This window comes from Xylocopa sonorina, chromosome 5, assembly GCF_050948175.1.
Source record: "Xylocopa sonorina isolate GNS202 chromosome 5, iyXylSono1_principal, whole genome shotgun sequence".
Lineage (NCBI taxonomy): Eukaryota > Metazoa > Arthropoda > Insecta > Hymenoptera > Apidae > Xylocopa > Xylocopa sonorina.
In genome coordinates this window covers 3507286-3532552 of record NC_135197.1, presented here as the reverse complement: position 1 = coordinate 3532552, position 25267 = coordinate 3507286, and the positions used below count along the sequence as shown (strand labels likewise).

General features: G+C 44.4%; 1 protein-coding gene across 8 annotated transcripts in view; it reads left to right on the top strand.

Annotated features, from left to right (window-relative positions):
• Positions 1–25267, top strand: part of LOC143424087 (uncharacterized) — a 496432-nt gene that overhangs the window by 425050 nt on the left and 46115 nt on the right. For all 8 annotated transcript variants that reach the window (XR_013101878.1, XR_013101877.1, XR_013101880.1 and 5 more), the window contains 2 exons: positions 17810–17885; positions 24091–24193. Coding sequence is in view for 4 of the 8 variants with exons in the window: in XM_076895902.1 (XP_076752017.1) it covers positions 17810–17885; positions 24091–24193 (179 nt within the window). In the remaining 4 variants the exon portion in view is untranslated. The remainder of the gene's footprint in view (positions 1–17809; positions 17886–24090; positions 24194–25267) is intronic.

Here is a 25267-nt window from a genome sequence, read left to right as displayed (position 1 = left end):
CGATTCGATCGTCGTACTCTCGCGGATCCACTTAACCGAGGCCAGCTGAGTTGCAGGTGAAATTCCGAGTTGAACAAAACAGAATCGAACCATTCGGAACGGATCTCCGCTCGAGAAAGCCTTCGTTAGCGACTCTTAATTACTCCCGGCTGGTCAAAGTCCACAATTTCTTCTCATCCTTTTCTAAAACGCGCGTAAAATGCCCCCGGATAAATCGTAAACTAATATCTCCAAACATTTCTAAAAAACGTACGATCCAAGAACGAATCACGACCGGAAACAATAACCCAAAGCCGTCACTCCGAGAATATCCCCGTCGTCTCGCGTCGATTTAAGCCTGGTCGGCAATTAATAAAAGCTTGCATCGGCTGGCTCATTAATCGTTATTAGCCTGGTCCCTCGGAGGGTGGTCCTCGCGGCGGTTACAGCGCCGTCTATTTCGAGTGGGAATTGTCCGTCCGTGTGACTGGTGGGAAATAAAAAGGAATCGCGCATAAATTAATTCGCTGACTCGGTCGAGGACGGTCCGCGCGCGGTCGGACGAGAGGAGTCGCGTTAACCGGCGAGGGCCAAGCGAAGAAGGAAGGAAGGAAGGAAGGAAGGAAAGGGGTAGAGAGCTGACGCGGCCGGTGAAGCGGGCGGAGTTGGCTCGTTCGTCGCGAGAGGAGGGTCGGTTTCGTCGGTGGTAGGTTGGACGTCGAAAACGGTTCCAGCTCCGAGTGGAAAGAGGCGCGGCGGCGGTGCCGGGAGCGAATCTGGTGGGTTGGCGGCAGGCCATAAACCTTTCCCCGCGTAATCTGGATAGCTTTATAGATTTCTAATAAAATAACGCATTAAATCAGCCGCGGCCCGACTGATTGGCCCGCCGTGGTAACCGTGGGATCGGGCTCTACACCGGAGTGACGCGCACCTATTGCAATCGAACCGACATTTATTATTCCGGGCGAACGGCCACTAAATGTTAGATGATCCGCAGCGCAAACAGAGTGGGCGCGTGTAAAGTGCAGACCGCGTACCCGGCAAGAATCAAGAGTTTTCCGAGTTTGCTTTAACTGCCCCGCGCCGCCACGGTCCTCCGAGAGATCGGTCGGCGATCATTTTTTTTTACGTCTCGAAAACCGCTGCATTCGCTCGCTGCTCGTTGGCTCGTGTGTCGGGTCAATTATTGTGCGGTGTATTAAGTAAATTGGATGCGCTAAACGGGCACGGATAATATCGATGAAACTGGATAATTTATAGGACGGCTTATATTTCGTAGAAATAGTCTAAAATTCGTGATTCCCAGTCGTATTACGAACAGGACCAAGGTGAATTTTTTTTCAGTTGTAATTGAACTAACTACGTCGCAGCCTTTCTAATTGTGCGTTCTTTCGTGTCATGAACGGTGGCGGGTTATTCGTGACAAACATCGTCCTTGAGATTTCTCTAAATTGATATATATACTTTTACGTACGTAAATTGCTTTGTTTTGCTCGGGACACGTAGCTCTCTCGTTATCGGAAGGTTTTATTGTAAAATCTCATGTAAGCGAAATCTAGTCTCAACTTTTTCGATTATCTGCAACGAATTTTGTTAAATTAACGAAAGAACGGAGAACGATATTTTATTTCGGTAGAAAATAATTTTCAACTTCAGCATCGAAGATCGACGCTGTTACAACCCTGCGCGCTGATATCGCAAAACGCTATGTACGCTCGCGAAATCATGCGCATTCGAATCCTGTTTTCGCATATGTATCGCGTACGTTGCATTCCATGCGGGATATTCACTTTGAATGATGTAAAGGCAGGAAGTGAATTCTCCAATGAACAGCTAAACCAGGATGCATGTAGTATAAACTTCATTGGTTTAGGATTATGTTGTTTCCAATACGCATCAGTTGAACAACGTTTCGGTGATCGTTTCGAAACTTTAATCTGGTACAATTTGCATAGCACTGACACCGCATCGCTCAGTTTCGAGCACGGGAAATTAACGAACGTTAACCTGCACGTTGTTTCGCTTGTTTACGAGAATCATATCGGTTCCTGTAATATTTCTAAACGGATTTCCGGTTAAATTAATCACTCCTACCTACGTTCGACGCGCGCGCATTTTTCCAACGTAACAACCAGACAAACGCAGCGAAATTAATTAAATAAATTGGCCATACGGACGAAAGTCTAATTATAACTAAATTCAGACCAGCAACTCAACTTAAAAATTTCCACCATGCGCGTTCGTGTACAGAATACCGTCCGATGCTTTGAGAGTTTTTATATATTTAATTACGAAACCCACCTATCTCCGCTGTGCTGTTAATGCCCAAGTAAAATGTATTCGTTCCCAAGTATACGTAATTAATAAACAAAGTTACGCTTAATCTGTGAATGAAATGTACAAGTCTGGGTAAACTTTTTAAAATTCTAGTTCTCTCTCGCGCGTATACATGTTCGCGTCGTTTGCAAAAATTTGGTAACATGCATACAATAAACAGAAGTATTAAAATTTGTTAACCATCGATCCATGTTTCATACTCGCGAGGGTATATAAGGCTAGACGAGCATTAATCATAATTCATGACACGATAATTATGTCACTATCGCTCGCTACTATAAGAAAACAATTCTATTGTTAACATGCTCGTACTTAGCAATGAAATTATTCAGTTCTCTCGCGAGACTCAAAGTGTTATACACGATTATCGCGTTATCTACGCTCGATACTATTGTTAAACAGCATAAAGAAATTATTTTATCTTCCGTTGTACAACTGTGAATACTCGCGATACCATTTGGTTGACGGCAGAAGGAACATCGAAACACGCGTGCAGGTTCGCGCGGCTGTTTACAGATTACAGGAAGAGGCAGGTCGTCAAATAGAAAGCGAATAAGGCGGGTCGCGCGGCTGGCCGATCGAGCGGAATAAATTCTTGTATCAAGATTCGAATAAATGCATTCGAAGCCGCGAGCAAACTTCCATCGCGCGGGGGATGCGTGCCTCACCAATACCACCGCTTGTATCCGCCCGTTTCCTCGTTGTATCTTACTCGGCGAGTCCTCCAAGCCAGCCGCGTTCCTCTCGCTGGATCTCGAATAAAATATCCTCGAGGAATTTCGAGCGAGCGTACACCGCACACGCCGGGAGTTTTCCGCAAACGCGCGCCCGCTGAAACGTCGACCAATACTCCGCGGAGTCCGCGTTGGTATTCGATGCATTTTGGTAAGCACTTGGACGAGATCCGTGATTCGCACTCGCTGGCCACTCGAAATCGCACGCGTGTTGTTCGACACGAATTATTTCGATGAACGTGTACTCGTTGTAGTAATTACTTTTTAACATTGCTGACGATGAGGCGTTCAGAATTAAAGATAAAATAAATTTACTCTTAGAGTTTTACGGGTCGCGTAAGAACTTTTTTAGAGCAAACTTAACCACGCTTCGAGACTCGTTTCGATGTAAGTGAAGAATTAGAAATTTCTATCGATATTTTTCTGATATCCTCAATGTTCGCCACAGCGCCGTAGATTTGATAAGAAACGCTCAAAACGGTAGCTTTCTATCGCGAGTACGGGAATTCCGGGAAACAAATTGATCCTAAATCAAGTGTCACGTGAAATGCAAACGTGTCACAAGAAGATTAAAACGATTGTACGGCTGAGAACGTGGAGGGCTATTTTTCAGGGTGAAATTTACGTAAGAATCTTTAGATAACCATCTCCGGCGAGATTTACTAGCCCCTTATGCTGAATTTGTTAGGCGCACGAGGAAATGCATATACCGCGCGTTCCGAATCCGCCGATCGATCTGATCCCGATGTTGGCCAACGGGATTTTGAAATTTGTAAAACGAACAAATAGAAAGTTTCGAGCACTTTTATTCTGCAAATATTTGTAAGGCTTTGAAACTTTTTCCGCTTCATAGAGTCGGACCAGCCTTTTTACTTTCGTGCTTCAATTGATTTCCTTTCCTGCCGTGCCTTCTTTAGGGAACTCGCCAAACTCTCCTTCAAAAAGGACGCAGAGATTTGCAATTTCGCTCGATATGTTCCCCTATTGCTAAATGATTTATTAAGCTAGAATAAAATCGTTTCTTAATCTCGTCGTTCCGTTTATATCACCAAAACATCGTCATAAGCTGGTAATTAACTACCAATCAGCAGTTATTTAACTCGATCTCCTCGATACGTACAAAATGCTGAACCAGTGTCTTATATATTTATTCTAATTTTGTAAGAAAATACTCAAATATAATGACGACAAGCGAAACAGATGACCCTACAAGCAAAAATATCGAAATTACATTGGAAACTGTATTCAAAGAAGATGATTCCGGAAACCTGTCGAGTAGACGCGCGCAGTAGTAAAAACCAATAGCAAGTGCGACGCGGCTGTTCTCTCTACCCGCGTAGAATTTCTGTCACGCATCGCATTGCCAACAAGATTCCAGCTTTACCATTCACATATATAGTACATTTTCATAATCGTTCTTAAACATTTCTTAACATTTCTCTATCGATGCTTGTCAAATATCTAGGATTAAAATTTTTTACTCTTCTTCCCAACATTCGATTTAACCAGTTAACTGCGGAATTTAGTTTTAGAAATTGCCTACAAAGCACGTAATTAAAATCGAGCAATGACGAAAACACGCGTCGAGCGCAGAGAAATACTCCTATTATACGTTTCACGAAAAAAGTAAAACGAGGAAGGCTTTTACATTTTTATTTGACAAGAAATTCATAATTATGCTCGCCAATCGCAACAAAATAAAGTTTTGGTTCGACGTGTATACACGTCGGACGCAGTTAACTGGTTAAACAAAGAACAACGTTGCGAATGAAGTCGGAACGAGTTTGATGTGGTACCAAAAGAAACGTTCGTCGCGTTATCAGAGAGTCCAGTTGCCTAGCTCTTTATCTTTAAGTCATTTCCACTTGTCAATGTCGGGAAAGATTCTCGATTCACCCGGACGCGTTCTCGCTCGATCTAGCACAATTTCAGTTGACGTAACTTCAAAGCCGTTTAATCCTCTTAACGAAGCCATACAGAGGGACAAGCTACACGGTCTCTCTGCCACTCTCTCTCTCTCTCTCTCTCTCTCTCTCTCTCTCTCTTCTTCCGCCATTGCGCTCAGCATCTTAACCCTTCGTTATTTTGGCTCCTACCGAAGTTAACCTCAAGAAAGGAGATTGTAAGTTCCGCGTGTATGGACCATCAACCGCACCTCGATAGATGCAAACTTTCTCGAACTATGGCCGATTCGCTGTTAACTCCGGCTGGGAACTTGTTTTACCCGCCTAGAAAGCCAGTGTAACGTCTTCGAAGAAATAACGAGCTTCGTCTTCCGGCTAACTGATAAAAGTTGAAACCGGAGCCAATGCGTAACTTTCGCCGGCAAGGATCTCCATTCCGTAGTTATGGACGTCAAGGCGTTGAATTCCAGTTACGCAACATCGGCAATTGTTCCGCTAATTGCTGTTTTATCGATATTTCGTTAGTTCGGTTTACCAACATGGATTCGTACGTACTCGTTTCGGAAATGATACGAATCAAATTGTAAACGTTACAGCGCGACGAAGATGTGGCGACCACCGTAGTCGCCTTTGCACCCCGTGGCGCAGGGCGGAAGAAAATACTTAACCCTCGAAGCGAAGAGACTGGAGACATTAAACATATGCTTAACTCTAAACCTTCTCTTCGTCTTCGAGGGTTAAGGAACGTTAAGGGCGAACGTGTCCCCTCTTTTTCGACACCCTCATGACATGAGAAAGCGAAAAACAGATATAATGCGAGGGAAAGGAGTCCTCGAGAGTTAGTTAGTAGTTGCGTTGCGAGCAGCATAGCGTCGAGACCTTGATTTGTTATTTATTACTTGTTAAAATAAATTATTTTGTTACGTATTTCCGAACGAACATCACTCTACCTCGCCCACGTAGATTTCCCAAAAAGAGTTCGATTCCGTTAACGTAATCGTTTGCAACGTCGACGTCGAGAAACGCGATACCCAGGCGGAATATTTATGATAGTTATTCGAGCGACGCAAATAAGTGACGCCGATAAAAAGCCTCGGTGTCATTATCAGGCTTCCCGTAAATTATAATTTCGGCGGCGCACGTACACACACGGTGACGAGGGGGAAATTCGTTTTAGTCGCGTGGCCGCAATGTTGCCGGGGCAAAAACACAAAGCAAATTACAATACACGCGTGACGGAATAAAAACGTGGAGTAATGTATGCTAACAATATTCGTCGAACGTGCAACACGGCGAGATCGGGAAAAAATGTAACAACGCGCGTTCGTTATCACGGTTAAACCGATGGGACGGGGAAAAAAGTAAAGTCCTCTAGGTGAGAGGGATATTATAATAGAACGCGTTTCAACCTTGCCATATGCTTCTTCGTACCGCGATCGTCATCGTCCAATACCATTCTATATTCGCACAACCTCGACGATTCTATACGAATCGAAATGACAAAAACTAAATACTCTGTTAACATTCCATTAATCAAATTCGAATACATTAAATTTGCTATCTATTCGATAGCATTTCGCGCGACAACAAACGCTTCTTGCAACAAAAATTAAATCTGAATCCTGATTGAAAGACGTCTCCAGATGACACTTATCGTATTTCCGTCGCAATCCAAAAATATAGACTAGGAAAATTAAAGAAACAAAAGTAGGAGACAGTGCCGTATGAAAATTCGATCTAAATATCCTGCGTAATTTTCGTTGCACGGTACGTTGTCACGTAAATTTGCCACGTAAATTGTACCACGACCAGTTAGCGACTAAATAAATGAAGAACTAAATAAAAGAGCGCAAGGTATTCGCAGTTTCGGTAATTAGATCGTTTTATCGGCGAACGCAAGAACGTTGCTGAACATCCAGCCCCCCCATCTTGACGTAATCCAACAGGCGCCGTTCAAAAGTCATAAAACAGCGATGCAATTACCAGGAGAAAATCGGGAAACGGTCGAAAATGGAAGCGGCGCGTAGCGCGGCTGGGGTGCGGAAGGTGAGGGCGCGGGTGGGTACGGCGGCTGATAGGACCGGGATGGAATAGAGATTCTTTCCATGCCTCAAAACAGAAGTACTACACCGGCTAATAGCCTCGTTCGAGTGCTGCTGCGAGCGCTACCGGGCGTATATACGTCACCCGTTGATAGCGATACGTTCGTAAAACGAGCGTCAGTAAAACCCATCACTAACTCACATGACACACATCCGTGCGGCGATCTCAGTTTTTTCGGCTCTGTTCTCGCGCGTCGCTGATAAAATACGAGCGAACTGAAAGGGTAAATGGTGTTCAAACGAAATCGGGTTCGCCGCTTTTGTTTGCGTCATCGTTGCGCTTTAAAACATCTTTCACGGCTCGATCAACGTACGTCGATCGAGTGCAGAGATACGCAGAAATTCCGTTATTAATTAATCTACCACGGATAATTCAGATTTTCATATATCATTTCATCTGTTGCTAACACTTTTCGTTTTTCCGCGGTGTATAGTTTGTACGGTGCACGCGCAACGCCAACGAAACGCGAGCAAAACTTCATCGACTTCTTCGTTCGTTGTTGCTCCCAACTGCTCATTAATTATCGGTTTCTGATTTAAACAGTGATATAGTTTACCGTGTTTTTGGCTCGGCAAATACGGCGTTGGTTTTGCACACCGTAAAGCTTACGTTATAAATTAATAAGTTTGCCAGAACAACGATGCATTTCATTAATTTTATACCGCGCAAAAATTCGCTAAGGAGACCTTGCGCTTCCCGTTACGTTGGATAATAATTTCAGCGAACGAATAAATATTTCACGTCTTTCCAAATAAATAAAGTTAAATTGTCCATTTTCAAAGAATCGAATTTACGCGATGCACTTTATCCGTGAAATTCACGGGAACGATTCCCTGAAATTAAACACGGCGTACCGGAAATGAGATTTATTCGTAACGCGCTCTCAAGGAATTCGGGGAACGATAATTGTCGCCTAAACAACAGCATGGATTCCATTATGCGTGAAGAATGTACAAGAGGCGACGGAAATACGGGACCGGAAGCTTAGACGCGATGAAATGCGAGACCGTAAAAAATTACAAGCTGTTTGTATCCCGGTTAGATCGCGTTGCTTTTTAAAATTCTACTCTAATTAATTTGCCCATTCATTTGTCCGTGTTATTCCGATTTTCTCTGCCGTCCGTATTCTCGCGCGAAAAGCTTTCCTTCTCCAACTGGAGGACAAAAGAGCTGGTTGCGTTGACCAGTGTATCGCGATGTAACACCATGCGTGTGATACACACGCATACATCGCCCTCCTCACCTGTTTTCGAGGGACATTTTTCAACGAAGCAGAATAAGGAAAGAAGAATATAATAAAAGATATATTACTGTGAGCAAAAATATGACAGTCGAAATAATTTCAATCAAATTATAAGGAAAACGATCAAGCTCCAATAATGAAATTATACATTGATGCGACGAGTAAAATGTTGTTCTATTTTACAATACTGGTTAATGACTAATAAGTAAATTGGAATACTAACTAGATCAATTTTAAATGAAGACCAATAACAGATGCAGAAAGAAGAAGTTGATTACGAACGAAGACGGCTGACCAAGCAGCGCGCCTGGCTGAATCTACTTACGATTAACTGAATCGCTGCGCGCTGCAATCTTCGTCGGAGTCTATGTCCACAATGTTCGAGTTTCAGTAAATTCAAAAAATGGATACCAAAGTGAAAAGATCACGGAATACGTGGGCATATTTTCTCTACAACTTTTCTACAGGAAAAATCACTTTACAGGGACGACGAAGAATTAATTCAAGAAAAACAGAATCTCCTCTACCTTGGTAATCGCTGACACGGTTCTCCTCGAGTGGAAAGGGTAGAATTTGTCCCTTTCGAGGGGCGAGGGGTAAAAATACGGTAAATGTTTCCTCAGCTCATCGAACGGCAATAATTCACCGGTAAGCCCGGGCGGTACTCGAGGAACGACAATGCGAGTCGCGTCGTATCGTAAACATTACACGCGTATCACGCACCGGTGCAGAGAAGGCGCATAAATTCCCGATACTTGGCTTGCCGCCCGAACGAATTCGGCGCCGACGAAGTTCGGAAAATAGCGCGAGCCATAATCAGCAGCGCGTTATCGTCCGCCACGGTTTACGGATTCGGGACCGGCGGTTACCCTTTGTGCCGGGTGCCCGCGCACGGACAGTCCGCCGGCAATAAATATGTTATTAAAATTACCATAATCCCGCGTCCCACGGCGGGGTAAAACAGCGCATTTTGCAGTTAATTTTCCAGTTATCTAGGTAATAATCTCGGCACCGGCCTCTGGACCCGGTTAACCCTTTGGTTATAGAGGTGAGCCAGGCGAGAACGGGGGATGGGCGCGATAGGGGCGAAAGGTAAATCGGTGAGCAGGGATAAAAAGGGGCTTTATAATGGTCGACGCCGCGTTTCTACAATGCCATTCGCGTCACGTTATTGACTGCAAGTCGAGTATCGTTCAACGTTTTATTGTTTTCGCGTTAATTTCATTATACGCCAGACTTTATTAACGGCCATCCATTTGCACGTTCGATCGCGTACGACGGCGCCGCGGTATTCCCGTTCCATATGCACGCGTGCGCCGCTCGAATAAAAATTAAAATCGAACCGCCAAGTCGCGGTGCAATTCGAGTTCGATATCGAATTCATCGAATTCGAGAACTTCTTGGTGTTTACGAGTGATTTCGACACGGTTTAAATTGGTCGGACGACTAACTTTTTTTTGGTTTTATTAGTCGAAAGCGGTGAGCAAGCTTGCGATAATCGGTACCGGTTTGTCACGGTCTCGCGATCGAAAGCGATTTCAAAGTGCTCGGAAAGTCAAATTTAAGAAGGCGTAAGAAGTAAATTATGCCGCGCAAAGCTCCGGTGTTGTACTTGCGCCCAAAGTAAATAGGATAATTACAGTTACCGAGAAGTTAAATAAGACGAACCTACTGTAGAGGGTTGCACAGTAATTATGTAGCAATGTATTATCCTACTAGCGCAACCCTCAGTTACAAGCCTATTTCTTGCTCCCGCTACTTCGAAATGACGATTACACACCGTCTTATTGAATTAAACGTTCAGTTAATTCCCCTTAATTACAAACTCCTTTCTCGTGATAAATTGACAACAATAAAATATCCAAAAAATGTTAACGCGTCTGATAAAATACAAGTAGTTTCGCTTCAGAAGCTTCTCGAATGCGAGCGATTAATATCAATTGATAAAACAATATCCTACTCCCGACTGATAACAGCGACACTTACGCTTAATACTCCAAAGTGTCGAAACTGTCTGTCTGAAAGAGTGCAATCACGTTCCCCACCCACACGTTCTCGCGCAATTATTCAAACTTTACTCAACAGAATTCGTAGCACTCGAACATACACGGTTTCGCGCGTAGAGGAATCTCAAGTAATCCACGTTAGCTGATTTCAGTCACGCGTGCGCCACGGCCGAAATTATTCGCATCACGATCCGGCAAATTTCATAAGCACCATAAATCAACCCCCGCCTCTGATTTCGCTCGACTATTTCGATCCCGCGGCTCGACGGAGTCCAAATCCTGACGAATTAAGCGGAAAGCTATGACTCGCGACGAGCGCGGAAAAAAGAAAAAACGACAGAAATCGATGCGACTTGGTCGTGTACAGGGTGTCTCGCCTCAAATAGGTCACCCAAATATCTCAATTCGTCAACTGCGACGAAACGGACGAAACGTCTCGCGCGCAATTTCCGCGGCACCAAAAGAAGCATGCACCCACTGCGAGGAATATATTCCTATCTCATCGGATCTTTCTCTTCGAGCCATTCGAAATGACGATATACGTGAAAATTCATTTGAATCCGTTCGTTAGGACGTCTGAAAGTAACCCCTATTGTATAGAATAATATAGTAATACGAGTAGTCTAAGAGTCGCGCAATACCCACGGCATTGTGTTCCAGACCAAACACTCTGTATACCGTACGGAGCATTAATAAGCGGTTTAGAACGACGAGAATACGTGCGATCGTACGCGAACGTTTCCACGACGACCAGTTTCATTTACCGCGATTTCGAAATCGAGGCCCACTCTAGAGTCATCGAGAGTCCCCGGGTAGCACTGGGAACACACGACTGTGTCTCAACGCCATCCACCCGTTCGCGAAGCCAGCCAACGAGGCAACGAGGAACCGTGGGGGCCAACCTATCCCACCGACAATTAGTTCGCGCGCTCGGCATTGAGTGCACTTAGTGAAAAGTAAGCAAACTTCCACCCCCCAGCCGCGCCCCCGCCGCGCGCCCTTTCGTTTTCATCCGATACCGGAATAGTTTCTACCGACAGCACGATAACTCCGACGTCTACCTCTACGTTGGCTTGTTTCAAGGGCTACCGAGATATCGAACATACCCGCTCTCTTTTTCTCTTTCTACGTCCGCGTCGCTTTCCACCGCGTTCGCCCGCGTACTCGTCGACTGGTGCTCGGTATATGTTCACCAATTTGCGTGTTATTCGCTGGTGTCGCGTGCTCGATGCTTCTGCTGATCCATCGACGAGCTGTACATCTCCGTTCAAAAGTTTCCGACCTGCTTACGATTTTACTATGCGAACCATTACGAATTAGGAAATATTAATCGTTATCGTGTACCTTTTGTCTTTGAGAAATGCATCAATTTTGTTGGAAATATTGTTATTTAAGTCGAAAGAGTTGCAAGGAACTTGATTATGAATTTCGATAACTCCTGTCGCTTCTATAGTAGACGATCTTCCACACAGAAAATATGGAACAAATATTTTTTCAAAGGCACATTCCTCCAAAGTTTCTCATTGAAATGTCAATTGTCAATTAACACGCAAAAAAAAATACAATTTCACAGTTGAAAAAAGACTGTCACGCGATACAATATCGCGATTAAAAAGGGAGTGATCGCAATTGATACGACCACTGGTCAATTATCTAAATAAATCGCTTTGATGGAAACGTGCAGCGCGGAACAGCACAGTGTCGCGAAAAGGTACAGGCGCGCAAGACGGGTGACGATAACGATCGAGCCGAACAAGCAGAGTGACACCCAGCCCGAGTGATTAGCGGGTAGATTGATGAAGCTCGAGCAGCGAGCATTCATATCTCGCGGCTCCGCCAGCCCCGTGGAACGGTTTCCCTCTTCCGAAAGTGATACCCTCCGCCGTCTGGTTCCGTTCGATTCTTACCTGCGCTCGACGATAAGGAGACGAGAATCCCGCGGCGCAAAAATTTTCACGCTGACGCGTCCCTTCCTTTTTATTATCGGTAATTAATGAGTTCGAGTACGATGACTGGGGCGAGAAAAACCAGCTCTGTAGCGCCTGGATTGCCGTCGTGGTGGGTGAAAAAGCATCGGGGGTTATGACGGTCAACGCATACGAAAGTTTCGCGGGTTTAGAGAAGCAGGCTGATAAAAAGGGGAGAAGATTTTGTTGGTTCTTGTCACCTGGTATTCATGGACGCGTCGCTTTTTCGGGGGGCGAAGAAATCCCGTATCCGATCGGCGAGTTTTCGTTATCCGAGCGTAAAAGAGTTTTTGGACGATACAAGTGACCTAATTGTTGCGATCCATTTAATACGCGTCGCGACCAGCAGCCTTTAAATAATACGTTGGCCGTCGAAAGTGTAGACGAAAAGAATCTGACACGAACGAATGAATTATCTTATATTTTTAATAGGTATTCTAGGTGTGCGCGTCACGCGCGCTTGATACATTGCGCAACATTTCATGCATCTTGCGTATAGGAACGCGAAGACACGTGACAGTGCAGAAGCAAAAAACAAGCGAAATCAGCATGAATCATTGGTGAAGGTTCACAAAAATGGCGTGAAACAGTTTCTCGACAGCGGAGGAGGGTTTTCGCGGTCCGTTCCGGATCGAAACGCCAGCAATAAATAAAACTCGCCGCGGGTAGCGCGACAGCCCGGCAGAATAAAGACTCGCCCGAATTGATTGGACGAAAGACAAGCCAAGCTTCCGTACGAGCGGAAGCGGCCGTCTACGAGGTGGAATTTGAATGATCGCCGTCAGGACGCGCTTCTATTCTGACGTCCATCGCGCGTTCATCCAGCTAGCTGGCAATAAATCCAAACTAATTCTTTATCCTATCTGGTCCTTTGTCGGCCAGGCGACGGAGCTTCCGGCCATTGTCGTGGCTATATCATCCGACCGTAGAGTGTCGGCGAACGTGTTCGGAGGGTGGACACGGAGGGGTGGTAGAGGACGTAGCAACGCGGGGACAACCCTCGATGGAAGTTGAATTAAATTTCGAGATTTATCGCGTCAATAACCGTGCATTAATTTACGATTTTTAGCGGTGAAAACGTAAATCCACGAGGTCGCGACGATTGTTTCGTTCCGTTTGGATGTGCAAAGAGAGAGAGAAAGAGAGAACGGACGACGAGCAGCAGAATAGGAACGAAAAGAGGAAACGAAAGGGGACCGATCGGTATGCGCAAAGGGGTGAGACGTGACACGTCGATGGGGTAGAACGGGGAGAAAGGTAGTCGGTCGGAAGGGTGGAGGGTGGATTGAAACGCGCAATGAGAACGCGGAGCGAGGGGCGCCGGAGGGGTGGTTCTCGCGGCTGCTATATCGAATGCCGAAGAACGAAGGGTGGGAGGGCCGAAGTGTGGGCAACGACATATGCGACTGGCGTGCTCTACATCTAACTTATATTGACTATTACTCATGCTCGTATACTGTGACATTCGCCAGGCATTCACTGAAAAGTCCCCGGGAAACAATGCCGCGATTCGGACCGCTCGAAACGAACCGCTCCGTTTGTTCTGTTATTTAGAAGAAATGCTTGATAAGTTGCGCGGCCACTCTCGGTGTTTTTACGCGACACCCGCGAGCAAAATTGATTCCAACGATGTTTTGCATTCGCGCGAGTAATAAGTACGTAGACCAATCTGGGCTTCGAATTTTCGATAATCATAGTAACTTGGGAATGAAATATTAGACTTTGGAATTTCATTAGGGAAATTAATCGGGATGTAATAACCGAAATGATTTGACAGAGAGACGTCTAATACTATTTACTTCTGGGCTGGCAGAGTGGGCTAAAAATGGATGCCGCGCTCTCTTTCATTATTACGTGAAAACGAGGACCATTAAGGGCTGATTAAATACTGACTCCGACGTTGAAAAGCAATTTAAGCGAGTATAAGTATTTAGAGCGGCGCAGAGAGAAAGTAAATGGCATAACTCCGGTGGAAGGCCGGGTTTACAGTTCACCGCAACTTTGTTTGGCTTCTTGCGCAACACAGCAGTTTTTGGCGAAAATTTACTCCGAACTGCTGCTTATTCGGTCTCGCCGTACTTGACCTTCTTAATTCGGTTTATTGCACCGCGTTATGCTTGGCGAGAATAGCATAAAATGAAATTAAGGGAGGCTCACACGCTACGGTATACACGCGTACAATTATCTTCCATTCCATTAGAGATTAAAGTTCGGGTCTTGACACGAAATAGAGCTTATTTGATGAATTACGCGCCCCTAAAGTACTTGGAAATCTCGTTTCGGAGCAACGCTTCATTTTTGAATCCATCTTAGCTGTTCGAACTAATTTCTCAACTCTCTCGAGTTCATTTTCTACTTTTCGAAGATCGAAATATCATTCGTTTCTTCCGATTCTTTGATTAGTGTTAATTGTCACCGATTCAAGTAGATACGTGTACTCGCTAGTTATTTCGTTCTATCGCGTTCGAATTTTATCTACCGGTCGCTTTAAACGATTAGTTGCTCCAGCAACTGAAGAAATTGCTGCGAAACAAGTAAAACTGAAAAGGCTGCATATAACAGAGACAAGGAAAATAAACGGGAACGGTAAACTGACGTACTGCTGCTCCCTGAATCACGTAATCTTGCTTACCTTCACTTTCATCTCTTTTTACGGCTCTCTGTCCTTTCGCAGAGCAGTCTTTCAGCCCTTCTTCGTTTTGACTCTTATTCCCTTTACCAATTCCTCTTCTCTTTTTCATTCCCCCGCGTTCCTCGGATCCTGATATCCACTGCTGCCTTTCACGATTTCATTCAGTCGCGTTATGGAAAATGTTCTTTGCCAAACCTAACGGCTTGCTTTTACCTCTCCGATGTAAAGGCTGCGTCATTTTTAATTTGTATTCACCGAACGGTGCTAATTAGATTGTTTGTTATATACATTTAAAAACGTGTTGCTTTATGTACTTAAATATGCAATTATACACAAAGTTGCGGGGTAACGTTTATTACTATTTATTTGGTTTTTAACTCCGAGCATTTCGGTGCACATCTTTTCGAGCGAATCGATTTCCTCCGATCCTTTGAATGTATTTACAACGAAAATGATAGTTCTCTGATAATACGTATTCATTCCACGCTCCACGCTCGCAGTTCTTTTATTTAACCAACGTTATTATCTTCCCTCCCTTGCTGCGCATTTTCTTGCAATATCGCGTGAAATATGAGGACGGGAGGAAGCAATTAGCAACATTCGCTTCTGCCTGAAATTTTCTTGCTACGAGATCTCCAACGAAAGTGTGAATAAAATGAATCGCTGGTACGCGCGAATAGAAGTGTAAAAAGTGCATTATATCCCTTAAATTCTTCGGCCCCTTTGCTAAAGGTTCATTCACCAGGTTACTGGCATTCCTTTTTATTGCTGTTATTACATTTAGCGCCTTCTTAAATGGACTTAAAGCGCGTTATTGCTGGTATTTTAAATCGCATTCGTGCAGCCAAGGAAACAGAAAAAAAAATCCGAGGCTTGGATTTAACGCTGCGCCTTCTATTCTTCGTGATTTCGTAGAGAACATATTTCGAAGAATAACCGAACTTCGATCAAAAATTATGCATACCGTGGTACAAAATTTATTGTCCTTAAATGCGCTTATAAATGTTATCCGTAGCAGCGACACGATTTACAAAAAACTTAAATATCAAACAAATCCATTACTTCTTCTCGTATCTTTGATTTCGAGCGATATTGAAAATATTTCACTAACGTCCAATATAATTTCCCCGTATCGAGCACACATTTCGTGCGCGATATTGAAAAAATAAAACCGAGCAAAGTGAAATACGGAATATTACCGCATCTACTTCGCTCGCGTTCAATCTATATCCGATTATTAATTCTTTCGATACGCGGACAGAATTAAAAAAAACAACATATATATAAAAACACACGCATATGTATTTCTAAATCAAGAATTAATAGAAACTGTGATTCCCAATCTGATAAAACGCAGGATTTCAATTTCTACAAAAATACCGGATTAAAAATATTAATGATTCGTCGAGTGAATCTAAATTGTAGATAAATCAAAACGCAAATCGCACGGTATGGGAGAGGGGGGAGTATCATCGAAAATATTCATGTTTCATAAATTTATAGGGAACATTATCCACGAAATACGTGATAAATATCGATGTATCTTCGTATTGATAACCAGATCGAGGTACGCGCACCACCCGTAGCGTGGATGCCCGTAAAAGCTAGACCTCTCGGTGTCGGTATTCTCCGGTATTCCCCGGTGGTAGCAAATTTAAACGGAAGGCAGGAAACGGGACGAGAAATTAGGCGGAGCCATAACCGGGAATTTTATTCGAACCGCATGCCAGACTCCATCGGCCGAAAGAATATTTTATTTTAAATCGCGATAGAGAGGGTGGAGAGAGACAGAGAGAGAGAGAGAGAGAGAGAGAGAGAGAGAGAGGAGAAGGGAAGCAGCAGCAACCCCGTTGCCTCCGAGTATTCCTAATTTCGTCTAACAGGCATCGCTGGAATCTTAATTATGAGGAAGAATTTGGAGGCATCCGGCCGACTGGGTTCGAACTCGCTCGACAATGTTGTTGGCAGCAGCCTTCCGAGGGTTAACGCGGACAGCTTCGAAATTCGTAGCCGCGGGAAATAAATTAAACAATCGATCGGTAGAAAAGGTGACAGTGTGAAAATAGTATGCGATAAGAAACGATTAGAGAGCTGTAAATGTGGATTTGCAAGCGATAATTGTCACAAACAGTCGGATCAAGTAATATGGATATTAACGATTGAACGATTTAATAGTGCTAATGAGGGTGTTGGAAATTTGTCGATATTTTTAGAACCTCCATTCTGTCTGAGCCAGACAGACCATTCGTGAGAGTATTATTAAATCGTGATCATAGACAACATGGATTTTATTTCGGGAAATTTTGAAAAACCGTTACGTCTACGCCAATTGATGGGTGAAAGAAGTGGGCCGTAATTAAGGTCTCGTTAAGTTTGAAGAAGAACTGTAATACTCTCGCTCCTCTGGTGAAAGATAAAATAGAATGATGTAGAATTGCCAAATGTCACAAAATTTCGATTTATTATGTCGAAAGGAAACACCAAAAGAGATGAAACGAATTGCTCGATTCAATGTAACTTTTATTATATTATCTACCACTAATAAATACTCGTTTAATTAAGTTTTTATATTCTTTCTTCAAACTGTATTAAATTTGACACAATCCACTGTAATTTATATTATTATAATTTAGCCTAAAAAAGAAAACGCTTAAAATTGTTAACCACAAACGTACAGCCCTTACAATTTAAAAGGAAGGATGAAACGTTATTTTCATTCCACTATCGCAATGTTACTATTAAAGATTCAATTAAAATTTCGAAAGATGAAAGGCTGACTATGGAGATGAACCTTTGAAAGAAAGAAATTTTTCTCTCCCTTTATCGCGAGCAACTTTCAAGCATCCCTGTCGGGCTTTTGTACCAAGAATTCGTACCTAACAAATGAATTTGTTTATGTTGCAGAGATTGCAGAGTCGTGAGAGATCCGCAAACGCTTAAATCCAAGGGATATGGGTTCGTTTCCTTTGTTAAAAAGGCGGTAAGTTACAAACAAAATTAATTCTCTCTTCTGTTACACGGCGCGACGTAATTTCCGAAAATGAGTAGTACCAAACAGACATTGTGGCTAAGATAATGGTTTCTATTCAAAGTGAGCCTTAGCTGCAACGAGAGCTTATTTTCTTCGTTCTTTTTTTTCCAGCAAATTATCTACGCTCGAAATATATCGATAAATCAATCGCACGAACAACGAAAATTTTAATTATCATCGACGAACAGTTTCATTACCGTTCACGACGAAAATCTTTTCGAAATGCTGCAATTAAAATCATCTCCATTGCTTACTGGAAAACTTTTCCATTAAAGTAATCGATCACGCTTCGCATAGCATCGCTTAATTCCACTACAACTGCTTCCTACTCTACTCTCCTTAGCTGATATGTTAAAGTATTTTACGTTTCGTATATTTTTTTATCGATTCAAAGATGAAAGATAGAACGCCTAGCGTCTGTCTAATTTATTTATGTCTCGCGAATAGTTCCGCTACCTTTACTGGATTTCCATGAAAAACGTTAATTAGACGAATGATGCCTAGCTATTGTGTGCCCTGTGAAAAATCATTAAACAAGAGTTGTGCAATTGGACTACATAAGGCAATCCGTTTGAAGAACCGCGTTACGATCCCCTCTATTCGGAACACAGTTATATCACGCAATACAAAACGTAACGTCGAAAGTTTTAATCCAATTACATCCGCAAAACGGAACGGCTTTCAACTCCTGTAATTAACAGGAAAACGCAATGCGTTTAATTACGCCAATAACGGTTTATTTCATGCGCGATGAAATGCAGCGGAAGCCATTGGGTGCAATGGAAATGTACAAGGGATCCCACCGGCGGCAATTCACATTCGTAAGATGAAAACGATTCCCCGTCGCTGGTGAACTGCCTCGTACTTAATCAAAATGTTTATTCGCGCCTCGTGAACGCGAAAGTTCGCCAAGGGGTGAAAAGTTCCGCGAGGATAGCATATTTCAGTCGCGAGTTTACACGCGCCCTATAACCTACGACGACGTAATTATACGGAAACGAACGATCGGCGACACCGTTCGTATCGGTCTTTGGCCAATTGCAATTCACGCCGCGACGTTCAGGAAGAAAATGAAACGATTTAAAAATAGCTATCGAAGCGAACGTCCATTCCCAGACAGCTTTTTGACGCCTCTCGGGGTTCAGTATAGAATTTTTGAAAATGATGAGAGACACAATAGAAAACTCGTATCATTAAATACTTATTATAAGTAAGTGGAGCAATATTGAAACAAACATCTAAGTTTAACTCTTAACTTTCCTTGGCTACTTTTTTCCGATTCCTTGCTCCTGGCAGAAAAGTTTACTGCACAAAATGAAGTAATCAAATTTGACCGAAACTTCTGCGTAGCATGTTTTATTCAACGACCTGCTTATTGAATCATCTAAAATTACAACGTAATTCGCGTTTCGCTAATAAAGAGTGAAGCAAGAGATTCGTTCGAATCTGTCATCGGTATCGCGATCTGTATCCCCAAAAATCGTAGTAATCTCGTCGATCCGCGCGTTCTCAGCGACTGCGACAACCACAACTCCCCAGGTTCGCGCGACAATTTTAAAACAGCCACGCTACGTGACCGGTCTCCAAGCACGACCCCCTCAGTCTCACCCAACAATTCCGAAACAAGATATCCCCGTTGATTAAATAACGAGGAGGAGCGCGGACGCGTGACGCTTTACAATATCATTTTTCGAAAGCTTGGGCGTAGAACGTCGGGACTTTCGGCTCGTGACCCGCGAAAATCCGGGGCGTAAATCACGGCGAAGTTAGACGTACGACTGCGAGTAAAAGAAGCCTTTCGCCCGTTTATGGCGGGGTTATTCGTCGGGGCGGCTGCCCCGAAGGTACGGACGCTCTCGTTTCCCCTCTGTTTTAATGTTCTATCGATCTGGACCACCGCGCCGGCACCTGCCTCACACCCACGGTATTACTATTGCCGAAGTATAAATTTCCCGGGTGTCTCCGTTAACCTCGAGGAACACGCGAAAATTTCACCGTTCTCCCACCCGCCGGCAACGGCACTCGGGTGAACCCTCCTTCGACCCCATATCGCCACTATATCCTTCGACCGCCGGATACACGTACCTAAATCGCGGGCCCTGATCATCGGCCGCCCCGACGCCCACCGCTCACCCTCTTAAGATGTACGAGGAAACGCGAATTCCCGGGATTCTCGTTTCGCCGCGACCTCGACTACTTGTTACTCGTGGATCGCTGCGTTTAATGAGCACCGAACCGTGTAACACGCATTCGAGTTCGGTGAGCAGCGTTGACGAGAGTGCTTGCCAGCCTGGCACGAATTTTTCGGCCGATGCGCGAAGAATGAAACTCGCGGCGACGAAATAAGAAGCGTTCGCCGCTTGTGAGGGAAGTTGTCGTTGGTCGGTCGGTAAGCGGGTATAATTTTCGAGTGCGTTGATCGAGGGGCTGATTTGAATTCGAGGGAAACGCATGGAGCGAGTAATCCCGAGTTCGTCGCGCAAGTATCGGTAGTTGATCGTCGGTTGATATTAATTCGCTCTGTATGATCGTGGTAATTTGCGGAACGTCGTTAAATAATTCTCATTGAGAATTCCTGCCACGTTGTTCCAACTTTTACGGCCCCGCCGCCGCGATCGATAAATTGAACGTTATTACTTTTTGCGCGGCGAGACACGTCGCTACCTTAATAATAATTCTAACGGCAACGATTAATGACACGAAATTAAAGTCCAACTTGGAGCGGTTACGTTTCCATTACGTCAATTAGGGGGACATATTTTGTGCTTCCACTTGAGAAATTAACGGCCCGGAGATTAATGGGAAACGGAAACTTATTTTATGCTTCATAATGTCGGAGAGTGAAAAAATTTACCGCTCGAGTGTTGACCCGCTTCGATGTGCAATTAATGGAAAATCTAATTACACATTTTGCAACGAATATATTTTCTACGCGTACATTTTTTTTTTAGATATTTCGAGAAAAATTCTCGAACGTTCGGAATCTTCTTACGTACGATGGCGGACAAGTTTACGTAGGAATCGAAAACGTCGAGCAACGAAGGTATATTACATGAGCGCCGCTTACAAAATTCGTTTCGACGCTACAAGCCAGCTACCCAAAGATTCGCCGTGAGACGAGCGATAAGACGAAGGGATCGATAAATCCGTCGGCAATAAATCAAAAAATCGGGGGTAGAAAAAAAAAAGAGACGCCTTCATAACGTTCCCCCGATAAAATCCCAGCTGGAATAAGGTCGGAAGTGTACCAGTAGGGGATATACGGAAGGAGGGGCAAAAAATTCATTTCATATTCTTAATTTCCACGTGGCTGTTGATTCCAAAATTTCCCGGCATCGACATAATATTCCCATAAAATATCCGATCGATGCACCCTCGGTTGGTGTTCGAAACGCGGCCACTCGATCGATGAGCGAAACCCGACGTTGGAGGACGAAAAAAGGGGGCGAAAGGAGAAGAAAAAAAAGAAAAAAGAAAAAAGGAAAATCGGACGGCCACGCTCGGTCGTCCCCGCGAAAAGTGGCGTCTGCACGGTTCGCTCGGGCCACGTAATCCGACGCCGCGTGCCATATGGATGCCATGACTTAGTAATGGGTGTATAGCGGGTGGGTGTCGCGCGGCGGAGTCACGGATACGGCCTATAGGCCCGTACAGTCTTTGACCGTGCAAGCAATTCGATTCGATATGTGCTTAGACAGCTCGAACTAGGCAGGTACCGGCGTACGAGGTCGGTAGGGCGGCGTGTGTGTCGTATAAACTGGTCCGATCACGGAAAGTGGAAAGGAAAGGGGGTCGGGTAGGCGAAGGTGGGCTCAGCCGTGGCTGCTCGTCCACGGGGTTAGGAATCGGGGGCTAGGTGACGGCGAAGTTATCGACCGTACAGTTTAGAATCGGCTGTTAGAGGCGAGCATTCGGTCTGCCTGTCTATATCTAGGCTAACCGTACGCGAACCCATGGCGTCATATCGGGAATGGAAATTCGAATCGGAAATACTTTATCCCGCACGGAGGGAGCCGAGGGTTGGGCAACGATGTCGCGGGATAAGGAGCCACTACGAAGAGCAGAGAGGTTTGGTTGAAGATGACGGTGATGCCGATGGGGTATGATGCTAAGTTCCTTGGCGTAGACGAGAAAGAGAGAGAGAGAGAGCCGTACGGAAGGTAACGGTTGGGGAAACGAGGCAAAAGGCGGACCCAAGAGTCCTCGAAGTGGCGCAAATGGCGGTAAGAGGGGGAGGGGGGCCAGGATGCAGGAGGCAGGAGGTAAGGGAAACACCCCCGTCTTCGTACGCTACTCTCGAAGAGCTTTTCGAACAGTCAACCTTTTGGGATAGAGAGGAGATTCCTCGCGACGGAGGAATATTTTTAGGTTTCCTATCCGTCCTTCCTCGCATCAGCCGTCCGACTGCCACCGGCACGCTGTCACGGACGCCCGCGTTTACGTTGGATTCGCCCGGCTGTGTGCGCCCCAACCGATGTCGTCCTCTCTGTTATTCCACCATCCATTTCACCGCCACGGCCGCCTTACTACCGAATAACGGCTCCCACACCTTGCCTCTTCCCGCCTCTCCTTTTCCCAGCCACCACGGTTCCCCCTTATTTTTCATACGGATCCCGTAATGGACTTATGGATAGACGGATGCGAGTGGCTGTTTTGTTACCCTCCCGCAGGGCAAACTGCATCCCCCAGTATAGCGGCGCTAGTGCTATCGGCACGCGACACAGTCTAGCGGCTGTTCCCTCTCGAGGAGGACGAGTTTGTACGTTCGCTCGAGAATTGAACGGCGAAATGGTGACGGGCGGGGCGAGGGGTGTCGGGGATTTCTGGCTCGCTGTGAAACGTAACGTGGATTTCGAGGAATCAGGGGAAAATACGGTGTAGATCGGGTAGGATTTCGTGCCGCGTATTATGTTGACCAGCTTCGAGAAATGTTTCACGCGAAACGAGCCACTAGATCGCTCTAAGTTTCGAACACCTTTTGCGATATATTTCACGTAACTTGATCGGTATTGCAGTTGCAAATAGTGGATGTTATAATTGTCATTAGAACGACTATCTCATGCGTAACATCCTGATTTACTTGGACAGACACTTTATGGTCTGTGCTCCATCTTCTTACGGTATAATAAAATAATAGAAAGTTTAATAATTGCATTACGTGTTACACGATTTACGATACAAAATTCCTCAAATCGTATCGGACAACCTGCTCGAATCTCTCCAATAGCAAACAACGAAAGGGTTAAACGTAGCAATTCAGCTAAAATACTCACTGCACTTAGTTTACGCTATGAATTTGAATGCACGTAAACAGCCATAGCATTTCAAAACAGATCAATTCCATTCGATATGAAGACATGTGTGCCGAAACAACACAAATCTTCATACGGGAGTAGTTATATATCTACAAGTGTCTGCAGTACAGTAGCATCGAAACGCTATCGATAGGAATAAGAACAAAAATATGAATTTAGAATACGGGACAATCGTCATACGATAACCCATTTCCAGCAATTCGACGCATAGATGCGCGGGTACATTTAGCGTAAGTAATATATAGGCGCATACGTATTTATTATGCCTGTACCAGCCGGAGTGCCGTAATAGACCACTTTTCTCAATCCACTCGAGCTATGCTTCTCAAACCAGAGCAGTAGTAAATAAAAGTTACGGCCACCATCTTGTGTACTGCGAGTTACGGCCCCTAGCTGTTGGTCGTAACGTTCCACCTTTTTGTTTATTCCACTTCCCGATCTCTTTTTTAACGCGGGATAACACATCTGGGTACTTCGTGACTTCTCTTTTATACGCCGTCCTACCATTCGGTACACATTCGAGCGGAACGTAATCGCCGAGGTATCATAATGCGTATTTACTACGCGCATGTGATAAAATAGGCTACAAACTGGCGCGACACTTCCATTCGTAACGCGGGACGGATGTAATTATTGAATTTAGCGACGTCAAAAGTGAGAACGAACGACTGATAAATAATTGAACTTAACTTTGAATCGCGTTCGCTTCGCGAACACTCGCCTGGAACGATCGTATGCAGTAGCGAGAGCTATTATCGCTGCTTCCCAATCTGACTTTAAGCACCGTCTATAGCGAGATTCTCCAGTTTCGAGATACAATTTTGCTTGTACCGTTTCAGGAAGCGGAAAGTGCCATCGGTGCCATGAATGGACAATGGCTCGGCAGCAGGAGTATTCGAACGAATTGGGCGACTCGCAAACCTCCTGCACCAAAATCCGAAGGTGAGTACCGACATACATCTGCCTCTTTCAGATCTTTATTGTACACAACAGTGGTGCATGATTGCCGTTCCAATAAACGAATCACATAATCGAGGATAGTGGAGAGAATAGGTACCCGTACATCTCGGATAGCCGATACATGCCGATTCAGAAACAGGAAAGACGATATCGTAGACAAGTATCCCTCCCTTTCGACGACCATGACACGTATAGGAGTAAAGATGTCATTACCAACGTGCGAAAATAAAGTATTGATTCTATATTCAGAAAATCTATGTTCCGATTATGGAACAAATCAAGTAGAGTTTCACGTTCAATGCAACAACATAAAATTTTGTGCTTATTCTTCATCTATGTATTCAGATTCCACCCTATCGTAATTGTCTTTCAGTAAGGAACACACTTCAATGAACACGTTCAACGATAAATTCATTTAAGACAATAATGCATGAAATTTCTTTCTACAAACCTCATGAAATGTTTTTTGCAAAGTTGAACGATATTTTAATTAATCACTTGTTACGATTTGCCTAGAATGATAGAATGAAATGATCCAACAAGTCTGGAGAACAAAATAATGTTACTACTGCACGAATGTAAGGGTTGTGTCAAAATAATGACAAAGAATAAATGTGCATCCAGAGCATCCCTCTGGATGCACAGCCATTAGTAGCCGCCCTCATCTATGACAATTAGTCGGGTCTCTTCGACGCCTCGCCTCTTCCTTCGGGCGTGATGCCCAATACTTAAACCACCTCGAAGCTTAAATCTATGCGCGATCTTTCTTGAACGAAAACCAAAAAATGACTCGTTGAACCGAGAATATAAATCGCAGAAGCTGACGAGCAAGGATTACGAGAAGCATCGTGTGCCACGATTTTCTAAATTCTAACGGTGGTGAAAAAAAAAATCAAGAAAAATGTATAGCTAGGCGAGGGAAATTAAATATCGCGGGTCAGACTTTCACGATCGTAGAATTTTCGTCGACGCAGGCAGAATTCGATTAGGTCCAGCCGGCTGGTCCGACAGAGAAGCCTTTTTCGCTCAAAACGATTTCACCACGAACGATTGCTC